Below are 21407 nucleotides of genomic sequence, written 5' to 3' on the forward strand. Positions count from 1 at the left end.
TTGATGTCAGCTGTTCAAGACCAGCCTGGCCAACATGGTGAAACCCAGTCTCTACTAAAAATACAAAGTTAGATGGGGATGGTGGCATGTACCTTTAATTCTAGCTATAAAAAGATGACTCACTGTGTTTCCCAGGCTGGTCTCAAACTCCTGGGCTCAAGTGATCCACCTGTTTCAGCCTCCCAAATTGCTGGGAGTATAGGCATGAATGACTTTGGCCAGCCTATAACCCCATCTTGGTGTCCATTTCTGGGAAGACCTAACACACCCAAACACGATGCTACCTTCAAGACAGAAGTCTAAAGTTGCAAGTAAAAATTCAAAAGAGGACCGGGCGAGATGGCACATGCCTGTAATCCCAGCACTTTGGGAGGCTGAGGCGGGTGGATCACGTTGGGTCAGGAGTTTGAGACCAGCCTGACTAACATGGTGAAACCCCGTCTCTACTAAATACAAAAAATTATCTGGGCACGGTGGCTGGCGCCTGTAGGCCCAGCTACTCAGGAGGCTGAGGCAGGAGAATCATTGGAACCCCAGAGGCAGAGGTTGCAGTGAGCCAAGATTGTGCCACTGCACTCCAGCCTGGTGACAGAGTGTGACTCTTGTCTCAAAAAAAAAAAAAAAAAAAAAAGCCAGGCAAGATGTCGGGTGCCTGTAATCCCAGCTAATCAGGAGGCTAAGGCAGGAAAATCACTTGAACCCAGGAGACAGAGGTGGCAGTGAGCTGAGAATACGATATTGCACTCCAGACAGGGCGACAGAGTGAGCTTCGTCAGATAAATAAATAAAGCAGTATGCCCTAAAAACATAGTCTTTTAAAAAACCCAAAAAACCAAGCCAGACACGGCGGCTCACACCTGTAATCTCAGTACTTTGGGAGGCTAAGGCAGGCAGAACCCTTGAGCTCAGGAGTTCAAGACCAGCCTGGCCAGCATGGTGATACCCTGTCTCTAGTAAAAATACAAAAATTAGCTGGGCCTGGTGGCCTATGCCTGTAATCTCAGCTACTTGGGAGGCTAAGGCAGGAGAATGGCTAGAACACACGAGGGTGAGGCTGCAGTGGGCTGAGATTGCACCACTTCACTCCAGCCTGGGCAACAAGAAGACTCTGTCTCAAAAAAAATACAAAATTAGAAATAGAAAATCATGGTTACAGAATTAATATACCCCTTGGTAGAAGAGACAAAAGAATTGGCAAGAACATAAAAGATTGAATAGCATGATTAACACACTTGTCCTAATGGAAGTATTTTTAAAAATTAAATCCCCAAACTTATTTTTTTTTGGTAGAAGTTATTTTACATTCACATAATATACTTTATTTTTCACAGCCTAATTACACTCATCCTTTTCTTTAACCCAGGAAGACAGAGAGAAAAGAGAGCAACTTAAGTTGCCTAAAGCTGAACTTGGACATCACCAAGCCTCTAGAAAGGCAGAAGATTATGAAATAATACTTTAATAAACATTTTTAATTTAATAAGCACGTGTTGTTCTATAAGGTAGAAAATACATCAGGTCATTATAGTTGACTATCAACGTTTTTGGACTGCATGGGTCCGCTTATTCGCAGATAATTTTTTTTTCCAGAAAGAATCTTGCTCTGTTGTCCATGCTGGTGCACAGCGGCACAATCTTGGCTCACTGCAACCTCCACCTCCCAGGTTCAAGCTATCCTCCTGCCTCAGCCCTTCTAGTAGCTGGGACTACAGGTGGGCGCCACCATGCCTAATTTTTGTATTTCTAGTAGAGATGGGGTTTCACCATATTGGCCAGGCAGGTCTGGAACTCGTAACCTCAGATGATTGGCTCACCTCGGCCTCCCAAAGTGCTGAGATTACAGGCGTGAGCCACTGCATCAGGCCTCACATACCTTTTTCTTCCTTCTTTCTGAGATGGAGTCTTGCTCTGTCACCCCGGCTGGAGTGCAGTGGTGTGATCTTGGCTCACTGCAACCTCCACCTCCCGTGTTCAAGCTATTCTCCTGTCTCAGCCTCCTGAATAGCTGGGACTACAGGCGCCCGCCATCACACCCAGCTAATTTTTGTATTTTTTTTTTTTTAGTACACACTGGGTTTCACCATATTGGTCAGGCTAGTCTTGAACTTGTGACCTCAGGTGATCCACCCACCTGGGCCTCCCAAAGTGCTGGGATTACAGGCATGAGCCACTGCACCAGGTCACAGATCTTTTTCAATAGAGGTGATGTGGAATGGATCTGCCTTTCCAGCCTCACCTTCCACCTATCAAATCCGAAAACTTCTGAATGTACTTTATTTTGAAGCACGTAAAGAACCTTTTCAAAATTGACTGTCAGTGGACCATAAAGCAACTCAATACATTTTAAAGAATTTAGGCCAGGTGCAGTGGCTCACACCTGGGCCACTTTTGGGAGGCCCAGGAGGGCAGATCACCTGAGGTCGGGAGTTTGAGACCAGCCTGACCAACATGGAGAAACCCTGTCTCTACTAAAAATACAAAATTAGTCGGGTGGTGGCGGCACATGCCTGTAATACCAGCTACTCAAGAGGCTGAGGCAGGAGAATCACTTTTACCTGGGAGGCGGAGGTTCCCATGAGCCGAGATCGCACCATTGAACTCCAGCCTGAGTGACAAGAGTGAGACTCCCTCTAAAAAAAAAACAAAAACAGAATTTAAACCATACAGCTCTGTACTCTGATTCTAATGCAATTTAAACTGGACACCTGTAACAAAAAGAGAAGTAGAAACTCCTCACGTGTCTGGAAATTAAAACATGCTTTTCTGACGTGCCCATTGGTCAGGGAAAAAGAAGTATAATGGAAATGAGAAAGTAATTCAAATGAAGTGATTGTGAAATTACTAAACACAAAACTTCAACAAAAATTTTGTACGCTGAAAATACTGGCTAGCTGGGCACAGTGGCTCAGGCCTATAATCCCAGCATTTTGGGAGGCTGAATCAGGAAGATTGCTTGAGCCGAGGAGTTCAAGACTAGCCTGGGGAACACGGTGAAATCTTGTCTCTCTAAAAAATTCAAAAATTGGCTGGGCTCCTTGGCTCACACCTGTAAAGCACTTGGGGAGGCTTAGGCAGGCAGATCATGAGGTCAGGAGTTTAAAACCAGCCTGGCCAACATGGTGAATCCCCATCTCTACTAAAAATACAAAAATCAGCTGGGTGTGGTGGTGCACGCCTGTAGTCCCAGCTACTCAGGAGGCTGAGGCAGGAGAACTGCTTGAACGCAGGAGAACTGCTTGAACTCAGGAGGCGGAGGCTGCAGTGAGCCCAGACCACGCTATTGCACTCCAGCCTGGATTACAGAGCAAGACTCCATTAAAAAAAAAATTAAGATTGATAAAAACTGATTTACTGGCCAGGCGTGGTGACTCACACCTGTAATCTCAGCACTTTGGGAGAACAAGGCAGGTGGATCATGAGGTCAAGAGATCGAGATTATCTTGTCCAACACGGTGAAACCCTATCTCTACTAAAAATACAAAAATTAGCTGGGCATGGTGGCACGTGCCTGTAGTCTCAGCACTCAGGAGGCTGAGGCAGGAGAATTGCTTGAACCCAGGAGGCAGATGTTGCAGTGAACTGAGATCGTGTCACTGCACTCCAGCCTGGTGACAGAGCAAGACTCCGTCTCAGAAAAACAACAAAAAACCAATTATTTACTATTGACACAAAACAGGTGACTTTTTGCCTTTAAAATAAACAATATGGAAAATGAAAAAGCATATCACCACAGATTCTGCAGACATGAAAAAGCTTAAATGAGTTCATAATAACTTGATGGTAATAGCTCTGAATTTGTAGATGAAATGGGCAAATTTCCAGAAAAATATGGTTTACCAAAATTGACACAAAAAAATAGATAAAATTTAAATACTCCCATACCACTTCAGAACTTGAATTCATAAGTGAAAACTTTTCTACAAATGCTTCAGGCAGGGCACAGTTCACTCTTGTCATCTCAGCACTTTCATAGGCCAATGAGGGAGGATCGTGTGAGCCCTGGAGTTTGCAACCAGCTTGAGTAACATCGAGAGACCTCCTCTCTACAGAAAAGTTTTAAAATCTTGTAGTCCCACCAACTCTGGAGGCTGAGTGGGAGGACTGCTTGAGTTCAGGGGTTCAAGCTGCAGTGAGCTCTGATCCAGCCACTGCACTCCCTCCAGCTTGGCTGACAATTAGATTATGTCAAAAAACAACAACAGCAACAAAAACTCCATTCTGAGTCTATGTAACTTCCCCAGCAAATTCTAGCAAACATTTAAAGAAATGATGCCAATCTGATGCAAATTCCTGTGCAAAATAGAAAAGGGAAAATACTTCCCAAGTTGTTTTTGAGGCACTATTACTTTAATATCAAATGCTGACAAGAACATTAAAGAAAAATTAGCCAATGTCATTCATGCATATGGATGCCGAAATCCCAAACAAAATATAAATAGATCCAACTTTATTTTTTTTGTTGTTTCTTTTTTTGAGACAGAGTGTTGCTCTGTGGACCAGTCTGCACTGCAGTGGCGTGATCTTGGCTCAGTGCAACCTCCACCTCCTGGGTTCAAGTGATTCTCCTGCCTCAGCCTCCCAAGTAGCTGGGATTACAGGTGCTCACCCCCATGTCCAGCTATTTTTAATTTTTAGTAGAGACAGGGTTTCACTGTGTTGGCCAGGCTCGTCTTAAGCTCCTGATCTTAAGTGATCCGCCCGCCTCAGCCTCCCAAAGTGCTGGGATTACAGGGGTGAGCTCTCGCTGTGCCGCCTAGACTAGAGTGCGTTGACTTGATCATAGCTCGCAGTAGCCTCCATCTCCTGACCTCAAGCCATTCTTCGGACTCAGCCTCCCAATTAGTTGGGACTATAGGCCTGCACCACCACACCTGACTTTTTTTTTTTTTTTTTTTGTATTTTTTTGTAGGGATAAGATCTCACTATGTCACCCAGGCTGGCCTTGACCTCCTGGGCTTGAGTGATCTGCCTGCCTTGGACTCCCAGAGTTCTGGGATTACAGGCATGAGCTACTGCACTAAGCCAGCATTTCATTTGATTTATGTTTTTCTGAGACAGAGTTTCGCTCTTGTTGCCCAGGCTGGAGTGCAATAGCCCGATCTTGGCTCACTGCAACCTCTGCCTCCTGTGTTCAAGTGATTCTCCTGTCCCAGCCTCCCAGCTGGGACTACGGAAGTGCACCACCACAACCGGCTATTTTTTGTATTTTTAGTAGAGATGGGGTTTCGACATGTTGGCAAGGCTGGTCTTGAACTCCTGACCTCTGGTGATCCACCCACGTCAGCCTCCAAAAGTGCTGAGACTACAGGGGTGAGCCACTGCGCCAAGCCAAGATCCAGTATTTTAAAAGGATAATCCACATATATGAGTTTGGGTTTATTTTAGGAATGCAAGATAGTATTACATGAAAATCAAAATATGTAATTTATTCATTAGTGCAGCAAAGGAAGGATAAAATAATGTAATTATCTTAGTGCAGAGAAAACTGTAAAACATTCAAATCTATTCATGACCAAAATTCTTAGCAAACCAGGAATAGAGAACTTCCTTAACCTGTCAGATTATCTACAGAAACTTTTCAGCCCATATCATACTTAGAAGTGAAATGGTAGCGAGGCACAGTAGCCTACACCTGTAATCCCAGCACTTTCAGAGGCCAAGGCATATGGCTTGAGCTCAGAAGTTTGAGACAAGCCTGGAAAAGAAGGTGAAACCACAAATGTATAGAAAATACACAAATTAGCCAGGTGTGATGGTCCATGCCTGTAATTGCAGCTACTTGGAAGGCTGAGGTGGGAGAATCCCTTCCGCCCAAGAGGTTGAGGCTGCAGTGAGCCTAGATTGTACCACTACACTCCAGCCTGGGCAAGAGAGTGAGACCGTTTCAAAATAAATAAGACTAAATAAAATAAATGTGGACTTACAAAGAGCTCGGAATAGACAAAAGAAGCTAACTTTTTGTTCCCCCCCAGGTGGAGTCTTGCTGTGTCACCCAGGCTGGAGTGCAGTGGTGCTATCTCAACTCAATGCAACCTCTGCCTCCCGGGTTCAAGCGATTCTCCTACTTCAGCTTCTGGAGTAGCTGGGATTACAGGTGCCCACCATCATGCCCGGCTAATTTTTTTTTTTATTTTTAGTAGAGACAGGGTTTCCTTATGTTGACCAGGTTGGTCTAGAATTCTTGACCTCAGGTGGTCAGCCCACCTCAGCTTTCCAAAGTGCTGGCATTACTAATAGCCCCAAATTGGAAACAATCAAAGCACCTAATCGCCCAAAATTGGAAACAATCCCAAAAGCGATTATCAGCAAAATATAGTCTTTGTTTAGAATAGATCGATGGTGGCGTATTCATAAAATGGACTATTCCGGAGCGATGAAAATAAATTCTAGATATATGCAAAAATGCAGAAGAATTCTATAAACCATATTGAGCAAAAGACATCTAAGTGCAGGAGTTCAAGTAAAAAAAAAAAAGACAACGGATACATACTCTATTTACATAAGGGGTTTGATGCACAGAGATAAATACATTAAATAATAGATAATAACTAGGCCAATCCGCAGGATATTAGTCGTAATCCGACTTCTGAAGGGATGAGGGGCATGGAAGGCTTTAGGGGAGCTTGCGCTTTCCTGGCAAGGTTTTATTTTTGTTCAGGGAGCTATCAGCCAGCGGAGACAACTGTGAGAAGGGATAAGACGCAGGAGAAGTAGGGGGCAGGGCCTTCCGCAGGCCACGCCCGGGTGGACCCAAGTGAGCGGCGGAGACAGAGCCCAACCCGCTCCAGCCTGGAACAGGAGCACCAGCGTGGCCTGTGGACCAGGCCCCTCACAGGCAACCACGGAGAAACCAGACTGGGCGACATCTAGGAAAACGGAGGAAAAGATCGGCGAACCGCTCCTCCAATGGGAAGGGCTGTATTTGCGGACCAATAGGGCGCCGAGAATGACACGCGTCCGCGGGCCTGCCAAGCCAATCGGCTAGCAGCAGCGAGCGGCGGGCGGGGCTGGGGAGCCGCAGCCCAGTGGAGCCGCGCAGCATGGCGGGCGGGGCCCGGGAGGTGCTCACGCTGCAGTTGGGACATTTTGCCGGTTTCGCGGGCGCGCACTGGTGGAACCAGCAGGTGAGGTCTACCGCCAGCTGCCCCCGCGGAGCCCTTCGGGATCTACAGTCCCGACGTTCAGCCGGCCTGCCTCGTCCTCTCTGCCTCCCCAGGATGCTGCGCTGGGCCGGGCGACCGATGCTAAGGAGCCGCCGGGAGAGCTGTGCCCCGATGTCCTGTATGGTACGGGCCGGACGCTGCACGGCCAGAAGACCTACACGCCGCGACTCATCCTCATGGATCTGAAGGGTGAGGTGGTGGCAGGGTCAGCCGATGCCCCGTGTTTCCCTTCCGTGTGCCGAGTCCCTGCCCTGCCGTTCGCTTCAAGACCCTCCCACCTTCCTGAGCTCAAGGACCAGAGATGAGGAGCTGAGCACAATGTGCCAGCACCCGAGGGGCGCAGGACGGCAAAACTTTATTCTGCTCCAGAGCCATCTCGGGAACAGGCTGCTAGGCACTGGAGACAGTGAGGACTTGAACTACAGCATTCCTATCGGACCGCTGGATGTAGTTTTTGACCCCAGTCCCATAGCTAATGACTAAGCTGGGAACGGAAATATAGAATCTGTATTATCCTAGGCCTAGGTTCCCCCCCACCCCAACTGGTATATATCCCAGAAAGCTTAGAAGAGCCAAGTGCTGGAGAGATGGTGACAGCAGGCTGTCAGGTAATCAGGAAGTTTAGCTAGAGGCATAGGGTGCCCCAGGCTTTGACCTCATTGTTATTTTTGTACAGGTAGTTTGAGCTCCCTAAAAGAGGAAGGTGGGCTCTACAAGGACAAACAGCTGGATGCTGCAATAGCATGGTGTGTAATTGATGAGAGGGGTGGGGAATATGTATGTACATAGAATGCTGGAAAACTCATCAGAGTGTGGTTTCTCTGATCAATCTCCAATCTCTTTCAGGCAGGGGAAGCTTACCACACACACAGAGGAACTCGATCCTTTATCTCCAGGACTTTCTGAGTGCAGAGGTGAGGGCCTCTGCCCTGAACTTTTTAACTCAGTGCTACAACGCGAGGGCCTCCATAGGGGCAGGTAAAAGAGGATTTTAATCACCTTAAATGACTTAGAATGACATTTTGGGAAAAAGCACATCTTTTCCTAAGGACCTCGGCTGAGTGAACAGAAAGGCGGCTGTGTGGTGTGGTCAGCCAACTCGAGGATAAACCAACCTTTGCCTCTAAACTGCCTGGAACTAAATGAGGGTTTTTCTCACCTCTCCCAGGGAGTGCTGAGTAGTGATGCTGTTTGGAGGGTCAAATCCATTCCCAATGACAAAGGTGAGACTTCCCCAGATACTGGTGGATGGGGGTCTGGGTGGAACAGAAATGTGGAGAAAGATACATTTCCTCTACTTGTCTTCAGGTCCCCCACCACTCACCACGTCTACAACTCCAACACCACTTATCCCTACAGAGGGCAGCATCAGGGTTTGGTCAGACTTCCTCAGAGTCCATCTCCACCCCCGGAGCATCTGTATGATTCAGAAGTACAATCACGATGGGTATGGAGGCCCCAGAGGCTGTGAGGCAAGAAACTTGGGTCCCCACCAATGCTGGATGAGGCTCTTGAGGCCATCTTCCCTGCCCTCCCCCAGGACAAGAGGTTGAGGAGTTGAGAGGAAGAGATGCAAGTCTTGGGTCGTGTTTATTTGTGGCAGGGAAGCAGGTCGGCTGGAGGCTTTTGGCCAAGGGGAAAGTGTCCTAAAGGAACCCAAGTACCAGGAAGAGCTGGAGGACAGGCTGCACTTCTACGTGGAGGAATGTGACTACCTGCAGGTCGTGGCGTGGCTATGTGTACCCCAGGGTGGAAGCTCTTCTCATCCTCCTCCCTAACTATCTTTCGTCACTCACTTCTGCCCAGGGCTTCCAGATCCTGTGTGACCTGCACGATGGCTTCTCTGGGGTAGGCGCTAAGGCCGCAGAGATGCTGCAAGATGAATATTCAGGGAGGGGAATAATAACGTGGGGCCTGCTACCTGGTCCCTACCATCGTGGGGTGAGTGGGACTTGGAGGAGTAAGCGGTCACACGGTGGGGAGGGAGAAACCAGAATCCCGTGGGAAAGTTGCTTAATGCAGACTGCTCTTTTTCTTCCCCAGGAAGCCCGGAGAAACATCTATCGTCTATTAAACACAGCTTTTGGTCTCGTGCACCTGACTGCTCACAGCTCTCTTGTCTGCCCCTTGTCCCTGGATGGGAGCCTGGGCCTGCGACCTGGGCCACCTGTCAACTTCCCTTACCTGCATTATGATGTAAGGCTCGGTGCTCTTGTTCTGACTCCAGCTGGCTATGGGGCCTCCTCATATTCCCAAGTCAGCCGCTGTCTGTAACTGGCTCTGTTCCTGAGGCCTGAGCTTGAACTCAGCTGTGATGTGGCCGCTCAAGTCACACTGTCCTGTGCTTGTCCAGCCTGGGGCCAAATGTAACCCTGCTTCATCCCCTGGATCTCTCTGCCGTTAATATTCTGCCTCCACACTCTTCCCGGCCCGAGGCCAAGTGCCCCTCTTGGTGTCTTGTTACAGGCCACTCTGCCCTTCCACTGCAGTGCCATCCTGGCTACAGCCCTGGACACATTCACTGCTCCTTATCGCCTGTGCTCCTCCCCAGTTTCCATGGTTCAGCTGGCTGACATGCTGAGCTTCTGTGGGAAAAAGGTACAAAGCTTTGGGAGGGGTTGGCTCAGTGCTGAGGAAGTCCTGTAACCTGTTCTCTTCCTTATCTTTAGGTGGTGACAGCAGGAGCAACCATCCCTTTCCCCTTGGCTCCAGGCCAGTCCCTTCCTGACTCCCTGATGCAGCTTGGAGGAGCCACCCCATGGACCCCACTGTCTGCATGTGGTGACCTTTCTGGAACACGTTGCTTTGCCCAGTCAGTGGTGCTGAGGGGTATAGACAGAGCCTGCCACACAAGGTGAGAACTGTTGGTCCTTAGGACCCCTTGTCAGATTTTTGTTTCATGTCCTTTTCTCCCTGGTTTCTCTGGGCCATTCTAATGATAGTGTTCCCTCCCCACCCCTTAGAAAAGGCAAAAAAAAGTCTCTGAACATCTTGATCCAGCTGATGGCCTAAGAATGTAAGAATTCTTCATTTGTTATTCATGCTGCCATAGACCAGTGGCGGTTTGGCTTTGTTCTGGCAGTCAGCTCACCCCCAGGGACTCCTCCACCCTCCTCCCTGCACGCGTGTACCACTGGGGAGGAAGTGTTGGCCCAGTATTTACAGCAGCAGCAGCCTAGAGTCATGAGGTCAGTGTAACAACAGTTCGCTCCCGCCCTTCTTGCCAACCTCAGCCCTCCCTTGACTTCACTTAACGGCTGTTCTCTGCCCCACTGTTCTTCCCATCTGCTGCTGACTCCCTGCAGGGTGGTTCCTCCTTACCCCCACCTCTTCTCAAGCTGCAGTCTGCCGGGTGTGGTTCCAGATGGTTCCCTGAAGGGAGCAGGTATGTGAGAGATGAAGAAAACAGATTTCAAGTATGGGAGAGTTTTTACTGTCTCCTTCCCTGGATTAAAAGTGCTTAAGAGGTCCACAGTTAACCATTCCTTTATTCACCCTATGGCTCCCAAGAAGTGTTCTTCCTCTGGAGTACTGGTGTACTAAGGGGGCAGTACACAAAATTTATTGAGTTTACAATCAAGACTACCAAGGGTGGACTTCCTTATCAGTTTGACAGAGCCCTGGGGTAGAATAATCATCCATCTACAGGTCTGGCTTTTCTCTCCCTCCACAGCAGTGGAGAGCATCCCAGTGTTTGGGGCACTGTGTTCCTCTTCGTCCCTGCACCGGACTCTGGAAGCCTTGGCCGGAGACCTCACCAAACTCGACTTGCGGCGCTGGGCCAGCTTCATGGATGCTGGAGTGGAGCACGATGATGTAGCAGAGCTGCTGCAGGAGCTGCGAAGCCTGGCCTAGTGCTACCAGGACGGTGACTGACAGCCTCGTGGGCTCAAGTTCCCAGTGTGGGGGAGGCGCTAGCTTGCAATAACAACGGCTGGATGCAGGTGTCTTCGTGCAGAGGAGCTGTGTCGCAAGACTAGCTACACCAACATACGTACTTATTACATTTAGAAACCCTGTGATTAGACCACGGAACAATAAATATGTGCCATCAGACCAAGAAAAGGTAGAGAAAGGACCTGAGCTCCACTCTCGATGCTATTTACAGAGCACATCCCTAAGGTTTTCATAAAAGACCATGAAGGATGCCTAGGATGGCACAGCCCCTGGGCCTGACTCCAACCTCCAGCCTTTGTCCTCGTCCTGGGCTCCTGCTGTCCAGCTTTGTAAACTGGGTGCAAGGGTTGTACAAGGAGAGTACAGCTCCCCTCCTCCCCAGTGTCAGGGCGCCTGTTGGGTTTGGTCCTGTGTAGATGATACCCAAGCATTCCCAGAGTCTCATTCATCCAACTCCTCTTCAGATAGAAGGTCCCCATGGTCAGACAGCTGGTCTGCATTGCTGGTACTGGTCGCATCATCCTCATCCTCAGAGCTGGCCTCACACGCAGTGTGGAAGAGCTGCATGAGTTCTCGAAAACGGTGGGAAACCTGAGAAAGGAGCAGGGTGTATTCACTGAGCCTGAGAAACAGGTTAACATCTACGAAGCACTTCAGCCTTATTTGGGAACTTTTATTTATTCCACACAGCAAGGCTGGGAGAGCGATGTCTTTATAGATAAGGACACTAAGAAGCTAAAGGTTTTGCCCAAAGTCACACGCCTCCTAAAAACAAAACTAGAATGGAAACTCAGAGCTTCTACCTCAAAATCCTGGCTGGGTGCAGTAACTCACGCCTGTAATCCCAGTGCTTTGGGAGGCTGAGGCGGGTGCATCACCTGAGGTAGGAGTTCAAGACCAGCCTGGCCAACATGGTGAAACCCTCTCTCTACTAAAAATAAATAAATTAGCCAGGCATGGTGGTGGGCAGCTGTATTCCCAGCTACTTTGGAGGCTGAGGCAGGAGAATCACTTGAATCCAGAAGGTGGAGGTTGCAGTAAGCTGAGATCACACCACTGCGCTCCAGCCTGGGCAACAAGAGCAAAACTCTGTCTCAAATTTAAAAAAAAAAATGTCCTCAAAATCAGTGTCCTTTCTGTTCTAGAACCACGACCAGCCTGATGAGTCGAGCTTTTCCTTAGATCAGACCTTTACAATAACCACTTAGTGTCCTGGCTCTGAAAACTCCTCCTTTGGTCTTTGTCTTAGTCGGCCACCTTGTCCTCTCTTTGCTGGGCCTTCTCCCTCTCTAGCCCACTTACCTCAGCAGGGGTCTTATTTCCCAGCTGCTGGGAGATGATGCTGAAGGTCTGTGGCTGTGCCCCTTGCTCCTGGCACATGGTGAGGATCACACGGTCAGCTTCCCTGTAACCCGGGTATCATGGTTAATCCTAGGGAGCCACATGGATGTGGTCTATGCTCTTTTCCAAACACGTCACCCACCCGTACCTACCTTGTCCATAGGACCACCTTTTCCCCCGTGGAGCTGACCTTGCTGTTGTTGGCACACACTGTAGCTTCTGTGGCCTTTGGCTGCTGCTCCCCCTCTGGACCCTTGCCCTGTGTTCCACTGTCTTTAGCCAAACCCCCTCTAGGGGCTTTGGGAGAAGTCTCTGAGGTGTCAATTCCTGATGGAGATTCATGAACAGGGGACGTCCTGTCTCTTGTCTTCACCCTAGCTCTGCTTGAGGGCAGCCATCTCTCTTGAGTGTCTGGTTTCCCGGACACATGTCTTCTCCCTGCATCTCTGGTCTTTGAGGAAACAGGACTCAGGAAGGAAGCGGGGGGTTCCACGGTACCAGGCAATTTCTCAGTTTCGGATGCATCCCAGACCAGCATCAAAGCCTCGGACTCACCCACTGCCTTTTGGCCCTCTCTCTCTTTCTGAAGTCTGGGGGATGCCTTGGGGCAGGGGAGAACCTCAGGCCCAACCTGGTTTCTCTTAACAGTGTATAGTACAGCTCCAGTTTTGGGGGGAAACTGAGGAGTCTCTGGTGAATGAGGTGGTGGGCCATCCAGGAGCCGCTCTGTAAGAGTCACTTCTCGAGGGGATGGCAAAGTGCCCCCCACTGCCAATCCTGCTCAGGAGGAAAATAAGGATCTCAGGGTACTGTCAGGATCGAGATGCACCGAAGCACAAGAAATTACCATAGGGTCACTGTGGCCAGGTACTGTGCGAAAATTCGCCTACAAGAGGGCTGGCATGGTGGCTCACACCTATTAATGCCCGCACACTGGGAAGCCAGGCAGTGGGATTGCTTGTTGCCAGGAATTTGAGACTAGTCTGGGCAATATGGTGAGACCCCCATCTCTACAAAAAAAAATAAAGAATAGAAGAGTTGGGTGGAGGTGGGGAGTGTCATCTCACTTACGCAAAGATAAAAAGTCCTACTGCCACAGCTGAGAATGTCCCGAGTCTTTAGGATGTACATTACAGCAGATTTGGAGATAGGGGGAAGGGTTTTAGGAATGGAAACACAAGACAATGTTGAATCGTGTGAAATTTGTAGCACTCTTCATTCTGTAAGACGAGTAAGGCCATAGGATAGAAAAAGCCTGAACAGGAGAAGGGCTTCCTATGGGTCCATCAGTGAAAGAGGTGGTATATCCATCCTGAAAAGGCTGTTATTTATCTGGGCTCATGGAGGTTCCTGTCTGGAGTACAGGAGAATGAAACTGAGAAACAGAAGGGCCAGGTTGGCAGTCAGATCACTCACCTGAAACGGGCATCTCTCCCTTTCTTGTGGTCCTGACAGTCCTGCTCTGGGTGGCCTCAGTGCTCTCCCGCTCCTCTGGGACCTCCTCTTCCATCACATCCTTGCTCTGCCCCGCGTCCTTAGCACCAGGCATAGGACTAGCCTCTCGGTGGGGGCTGCTGCCCACCAACTCATGGAGCTCCTTGCTCTTGTAGGATTTGCTGTCACAGACCTGCAGGGATGGCCTTCGGGGTCAAAGGTGTCCTGATCGCCTATGTCTTTGGGGCCCACCGAAGGAAGAAGCCCTGCCCAATGCTCACCAAGTCAATCAACATGCATGCGTGCTCCAACAATTTGGTTGACAGGGTTTAAACTGGATGTAGTGGTACATCCCTGTAAACCCAGCTACTTGGCAGGCTGAGGTGTGAGGACCACTTGAGCCCAGTGGTTCAAGACCAGCCTGGGCAACATAGTGAGACCCTGTCTCAAATGAAAAACAAAAAGAAAAGAGAGACAGAGACAGGGTCTCACAGATGACACAGATTATCTTGCCCAGGCTGGAGTGCAGTGGCTACTTAACAGGTGTGGCCATGGTGGTACACTATAGCCTCACACTCCTGGGCTCAAGTGATCCTTCCACCTGAGCCTTCCTGAGTGCCCTGGTGCCCAGCTACTCCTCCAAGGATTTGATTTTTTATTTTTTTTTGAGACAGGGTATTACTCTGTCACCTAGGCTGGAGTTCAGTGGTGTGATCATGGTTCACTGCAACCTCTGCCTTCCTGCTACAGGGATTTTAAATGGCCCAGAGTAGAGTACTGGATTCCACAACTCCTTTGTCTTACCAAGAACTGTGCTCTTCCTGCCAACCAACTCCACTCTAGAGAACTAGGATTACTTAAAGAGACTATTCTCATGACAGAGGTTTATTTCGTTTTCTAAAATCTGATGGAAATATTTTAACGGGTATTTTGTTTTTCCGATTCCAAAAGCTTTCCTCACAGGATTCTCTTTAAAAAAACAGAATCTATCATATATTTCTAGCAGATTCCAATTATTTTGCATATGTACACGTATGTGTGTACTGAATACTATTTATAAACGTGTCTTTAGGAATTCAATAAGGTACAATTCTTGGTAGCCCCGAGCAGCTCTGATACCCCTGGGAGCAGTAACCTTGACACTTCCCTCACCTTGCTGCCACAGTGACCACAGTTCCTCCTTTTGCTCTTCTTCAGCTTGGAATCTGGACCTCCTTCATGGCAGGAGCAGGCGCAGTCCTTGGCCCCATCCGGCCACTCAGTCTCCTAGAAGATATCTGGGCTTGATTAGCTGCCAAGATTTTGTGTTTTTTCTGTTTTGAGACGGAGTCTTGCTCTGTTGCCCAGGATGGAGTGCAGTGGTGGGATCTCAGCTCACCGCAACCTCTGCCTCTCGGGTTCAAGTGATTCTCCTGCCTCAGCCTCCCGAGTAGCTAGGATTACAGGCGTGCACCACCATGCCCAGCTAATTTTTGTATTTTTTAGTAGAGACTGGGTTTCATCATATTGGTCAGGCTGTCTACAACTCCTGACCTCGTGATCCACCTGCCTCAGCCCCCCAAAGTGCTGGGATTACAGCCGTGAGCCACTGCACCCGGCTGTATTTTTGGTACCAAGAGAGGAAGCTAAGGTTGTGAGCCATAGGAACACAACACCCCCTACCGTCTCCCCATGCTATTTTTTTTTTTTTTTTTTTTCGAGACACAGTCTGGCTCCAGGCTACAATTCAGTGGCACATTCAAGGCTCACTACAACCTCTGCCTCCTGGGCTCAAGTGATTTTGCCACGTTAGCCTCCCAAGTAGCAGGGACTGCAGGTGGGCACCACCACACCTGGCTAATTTTTTTTTTTTTTTTGAGTGCAGAGTGTGAGACTCTGCACTCACACCCAGGCTAGAGTACAGTGGTGTGATCTTGGCTCAGTGAAACCTCTGCTCCCCAGGTTCAAACAATTCCTGTGTCTCAGCCTCCTGAGTAGCTGGGATTACAGACGCATGCCACCATGCCCATCTAATTTTTTTGTATTTTTAGAAGAGGTAGGATTTCGCCACACTGACCAGGCTGGTTTCAAACTCCTGACCTCAAATGATCCGCCTGCCTTGGCCTCTCGAAGTGCTGCGATTAAAGGTGTGAGCCACCGTGCCCAGCCCCAGCCTTCTTCTTTTATGTATCATCTCATCACATTGCGTGGGGAAATCAATAGCCCAAACTAGATTAACACACCTATTATGAATCCCTGAAACAATCCCTAAATGACCTAAAGAATGACATATCTCTATCGCCCATATGTTTCAAGAAATATTTAAGACAGAACCTGAGGCAAAGTCACTGAAGAGCTCCATCATGAGATACAATGTCTTTGTTTCTGTCTGTCTGTGCCTTCAGCTCTCCCCTCTCTTCCAATCCCACTGAGAGGGCTTTGTACCCATGGAAGGCTCACTCAATGATACTGTTTAATAAACCCAAGACGTAAGTACCATTATTACCCAAATTTATGATGAAGAAACTGAAAGCTGTTCAAGGTCATACAGCTACTAAGAAATAGTTTCTCCCCAGGAAAGAGAACTGTAAAACATTTGGTCAGGAAATATGAATTTTAAAAAAAAAGACTATTTGAAGAGCCGTGAGAACGAGTAGACTCTATGGCTGGCTTACCTGAGTTCATATCCTAGCACTGCCACTTACTAAATGTAAGACCCTGACAACAGCACACTGCATTTCAGTTATGTCTTCTGTAAAATACAAACAGCAATCTCTTCATAGGATTACTGTGAGAATTAAATGGGTCAATAATCCATGAAAATACTTCCTAGCAATGCCTGACACTTTGTAATACAACTAAGTATTAGCTGCTATCACTGTTATTAACATGGGGAATCTTGGTTCTACTTTCTTTTTTTTAACAGCAGGCTCATCCTTAACTGGTTCTATTTTCTCACATGAAAATGAAAAAGCTGACTCAACGGTAATAGCTTGAGCTAGAGAGAAAAGGAGAAAAGAGTCCTTCTAACAAGGAAATCCTGGGGCCCCAGCAGCAACTGCATTGTTTTCCCAAGGGCTCTGCATGTCCATATCAGCCTTACCCTTGGTTTGTTCTCCCTGATGGTCTCAGATCCTGAGCCTTTGAATTACAAACCTTAGGCCAGGAGAAATGTCTGGTGAGAAAGCGCAAGGCTTGCTTCATGAAACATAGATACTTTTCAATAGCCTGGCATACCTTATCATGATTTTAGGCTGGGTGCAGTGGCTCACACCAGTAATCCCAGGCCTTTGGGAGGCCGAGGAAGGTGGATCACTTGCGGTCAAGAGTTTGAGACCAGCCTGGCCAAGATGGTGAATCCCCATCTCTACTAAAAATATAAAAATTAGCTGAGCGTGTGTCTGTAATTCCAGCTACTTGGGAGGCTGAGGTAGAAGAAAAGCTTGAACCTGGGAGGCGGAGGTTGCAATAAGCCAAGATCATACCACTGCACTCTAGCCTGGGTGACAGAGTGAGACACTGTCTCAAAAACAAACAAAGAAAATACCTTATCATGATTTTGGACCCCAATCTCTTTTCTTCTTTTGTTCTTTGAGGCTGTGGGTATCTTGGGGGGCTCTTCCTCTTCTTCCACATCAGGAAGCGCCACTTCTTCAAAGCCATCAAACTGGGAAGGAGTTGGTGCTGCTCAGGACAGACACCAGGCAGACATCCCTCCCACATGGGGCCTTCCCCCTTCATAAGGCCACAGCAGCCTCAGAGCCTGTACCTCATACTCCTTCTCCTCAGTCCAATTGATCTCTTCAAAGTCACCCATCCGGCTAGCTGCTGGGCGCAAGTGGTCAAAGAAGACAGAGAATTCATCCTGTAGGTGGTCATGGCCCTTGAGAAGCTGCCACATCTGTGTCTTAAGCTGAGGAGAGTCACAGAGGAAAAGAGGAAGTCTCCAGAGCCTCTCTAGGCTGCCCTTCCCAACCAGTCCCACGTATTTCCATGTTCTGCTTTCCTAGTCAACTGGGAGACACACAGAGCCTCTGCTTGATAATGAAGAAAATCGAAACTTTCTCTTCCTCCTTAGCTGCCCATAGGGGAAGGGTATTAATACTAGATTTGATTCCTGATGATTTCAGTCTCCACTCCACCCTACTGATCTCCAGCTAGGGCACTACCCCAAGCAGAGCAAGGAGGCAAGGCCCCTCCCAGGTCCCAGAACTTCCTTCCTTGAACATCTCTTCCAGGACATCCATGGCATTCCTGAGCCTGTGAAAATTAGACAGGATCTGGTTTCAGGTAGTGATCCCTCCCTATCCCAGTGCTTCATGCTTTGGGTAAGCCTAAAAAGTCCTTGCCTTCTTCATCACCTCCAGGAAGCCCATGGGACTGCAGAGGCAAAAAGGTATGGAGTAGGTTGGGGAAAGCGACAAGGGAAAGGCCTAAGGCCCCGCAGACAACAGGAAGAAAGCAGGCCAGGAAAGAATACCTCAGTGATCTCCTGGGGAAGGCAGTCTGCACAGCCTTGGAGGACCTTGATAATCTTCTGGTGGTGTGAGGGGTTCTCTGCAAAGCAAATCTCCAGCTGCCGAAGGAACTTGCGGCTCTTCTCAAAAGCCTGCTGCTCCTCAAACTACCAGAGTGGAAAGTGGGCAAAAGAGGAGTCACTATACAGCTAGAGCAGGACTTGAGGGTTATAAGGATAAGAACTAATAGACTAGGACCCAAGGGATGACAGAACCCTGGTTTAAAATTCTAAGTTTACAACTATGAGATCTAATTGAAAACCCCAACCTCCATCTACCTTGAGCCACTGGTGGGTACCAACCCAAAGTAAGTTAAGATGTGAACAAAAGTTTCAAGAGATGTACATATTTCATGTTGTTTGCTGTATTATGGATTGTGAAATCAGACACCAAAATTCACGTGACACTTTATGTTACAAAGAATTTCCAGGTCGTGCAAGGTGGCTCACACCTGTAATCCCACCATGTTGGGATGCCAAGGCAGGAGGATCACTTAAGGTCAGGAGTTCAAGGCCAGCAACATAGTGAGACTCTGTCTGTATAAAAAAATTTAAAAATCAGGCAGGGGTCGTCGTGTGCGCCTGTAGCTTGAGCTACTTGGTAGGCTGAGGCGGAAGGATCCCTGGGAACTGTGTTGTCCAGGCTGGTCTCAAACTCCTGGCTACAGGCCAGGCGTGGTGGCTCATGCCTGTAATCCCTGCACTTTGGGAAGCCAAAGCGGGCAGATCACCTGAGGTCAGGAGTTCGAGGTCAGCCTGGCCAACATGGTAAAACCCCATCTCTACTAAAAATACAAAAATTAGTCGGGCACGATCATGTATGCCTGTAATCCCTGCTACCCAGGAAGATGAGGCAGAGAATCACTTGAACCTGGGAGGCGGAGGTTGCAGTAAGTGGAGATTGTCCCACTGGACTATATAGCCTGGGCGACAGAGCGAGGCTCTACCTCAAAACAAAAACAAACAAAAACAAAAACAAAAAGCCGCCTGGCTACAAGGGATCTTCCCAGCTCAGCCTCCCAAAGTGCTGGGATTACAGGCGTGAATCACTGTGCCTGGCCAGCCTTTGTCTCTCTCTCTTCTTTTTTTTGAGACAACGTCTTGCTTTTTGTCACCCAAGCTGCAGTGTAGTGGAACAATCATGGCTCACTGAAGCCTTAACCTCCCAGGCTCAAGCAGTCTTCCCACCTTAGCCTCCCAAATAGCTGGGATCAAAGTGTGCACCACCATACCCAGTTAATTTTTTTATTTTATCTAGAGATGGGATCTTGTATTTTGTTCAGGCTGGCCTCAAACTCCTGAGTTCAAGCCATCTACCAGCTTTGGCCTCCCAAAGTGCTGAGATTACAAGCGTAAGCCACATACCTGGCCGACATTATCTCTTTAAACTATTTTTTTGGCCAGGCGCAGTGGCTTACACCTGTAATCCTAGCACTTTGGGAGGCCGAGATGGGCCCATCACCGAGGTCAGGAGTTCCAGACCAGCCTGGCCAAAATGGAGAAACCCTGTCTCTACTAAAATTACAAAATTAGCCAGGTGTGGTGGCGCATGCCTATAATCCCAGCTACTCAGGAGGCTGAGGCAGGAGAATAACTTGAACCGGGAGGTGGAGGTTGCGGTGAGCCGAGATCACACCATTGCACTCCACACTGAGCAACAAGAGTGAAACTCAGACTCAAAAAAAAAAATTTTTTTTCTTTTGTTCACATATACACAGATTGGATCCTCGTAACAACACCAGAAGAGAAAATGGTCATCACACATTATATGCAGAACTACCCCACTGTCATTTAACTGTCATAAAACTCTTAGAACAATCCCATTACTCCCTTTCTTCCTATTTTTATCAGTCATGACAAGAATCCCAGGACAACTGGGCTGTCCCTCATGTTTAGCCTCCTATTCTGCAACATTTCACATGTCACCGTACCACAGTGGCCTTCCCAGACCACTGTGTATAATACTGCATATACCATCCCTCAACCACCCCTCTAGTTTCTTTTCCTGCTTTCTTTTTCTGTAAAACATGATCACTATAAAACATTGTACACTATATATTTTACTGTTTATATTAATTTTTATAATTTATATATTTTATAAATATGCTATATATATTATGTTTTCCAGAGTTATCATCTGAATTTCCCCATGAGAATGTGAGCTCCATGAGGGCAGGGATTTTGGTCTTTTGTGATTACTGTATTCCTAGCAACTGCGGTCAGGAATTGTCTGACAGTCGCAGGTACTCAACAAGTTTTGTTAAATGAATGCCTGGTTTGATACCAGTGAGGAGCAGAGAGCATATGACTCACCTACGGTCTCCTTTGGCAACTACAGGTAACACCCTCTCATTTGTCACGTGAAGAAAATGGGAGAATGGGATTGGAAAGATAATCCTTGAAAAGAGGCTCTTATCACTCTGGGCTAGGGGAAGGCTGTGTATCTTATTCAACCCCATTCAATCCCAGTCTCACTGTGACCCAGAAGTCCTGGTGTACTTTTCTTGCCCATTTACTTACTAATCCACAGGCCAGAGCTTGTTCGGGTAACAGGAAAGCAGCAAAGTCTTTCAACAGCTGAGGCCACTCTTGGAGCAGAATTTGCAGGCTTTTGTAGAGATCTACAGCTGTCTGTCTCTGGGTACTTGACTCAAATTCATAGATGACCTGAAGGAAGTCCTCATACTTGCCAGGGATATGTTGTAGGGCTTCTCGTACCTACACGGGAAAACTTTCAATCATCAATCAACACCCTTTATTTGGACCGCAACAAGCAATAAGGGTACAATGGAGGGGGGGTTATGGTTAGAGAGTTCCATGAATTATCCATCACAGGTTGCCCCTCCAATAGGTCTTAACATCTGGCTGTTAATACAAGACACAGAGCAATAGGCAAGGTAAAGATCTTTCTCTGGGAGTGAGCAACTGGAAAACCATGTTCTAAGGTCCACAGGTCTACCCACAAAACCAGGTAACGCTTTTCTCTAGGTCACAGCCCTCACTGATTGCAGCCCCATAATAAAATAGATAAGATGCATTTGTACATGTATTTCAGCATGGGTGTAATCTGAGAGTAA

General features: G+C 48.0%; 2 protein-coding genes across 12 annotated transcripts in view; one reads left to right on the plus strand and one right to left on the minus strand.

The window, feature by feature from the left end:
- Positions 1-6236: 6236 nt before the first annotated feature.
- LOC116538303 (protein misato homolog 1-like) lies at positions 6237-11223 on the plus strand. The gene is given in 15 exon segments (XM_032260579.1): positions 6237-7124; positions 7217-7352; positions 7840-7909; positions 8010-8048; positions 8050-8077; positions 8332-8386; positions 8472-8610; positions 8767-8884; positions 8970-9104; positions 9207-9359; positions 9630-9761; positions 9833-10017; positions 10250-10350; positions 10438-10548; positions 10837-11223. Coding segments are annotated over 15 exon segments (1689 nt in total). The 5' UTR covers positions 6237-7040; the 3' UTR covers positions 11040-11223.
- Positions 10632-21407, minus strand: part of GON4L (gon-4 like) — a 98764-nt gene continuing 87988 nt past the window's right edge. For 5 of the 11 annotated variants that reach the window (XM_032260566.1, XM_032260567.1, XM_032260563.1 and 2 more), the window contains 9 exons: positions 20851-21048; positions 18295-18438; positions 17584-17727; positions 17362-17481; positions 14988-15101; positions 13818-14028; positions 12554-13178; positions 12363-12465; positions 11502-11651 (listed from right to left, as the gene is read on the minus strand). In XM_032260566.1, coding sequence (XP_032116457.1) covers positions 11502-11651; positions 12363-12465; positions 12554-13178; positions 13818-14028; positions 14988-15101; positions 17362-17481; positions 17584-17727; positions 18295-18438; positions 20851-21048 — 1809 coding nt within the window. The other 6 variants (XM_032260562.1, XM_032260561.1, XM_032260572.1 and 3 more) reach the window with 4 other exon arrangements.

The sequence above is a fragment of the Sapajus apella genome, unplaced genomic scaffold, assembly GCF_009761245.1.
Source record: "Sapajus apella isolate SASKATOON/1434 unplaced genomic scaffold, GSC_monkey_1.0 scaffold119, whole genome shotgun sequence".
NCBI classification, from domain to species: domain Eukaryota; kingdom Metazoa; phylum Chordata; class Mammalia; order Primates; family Cebidae; genus Sapajus; species Sapajus apella.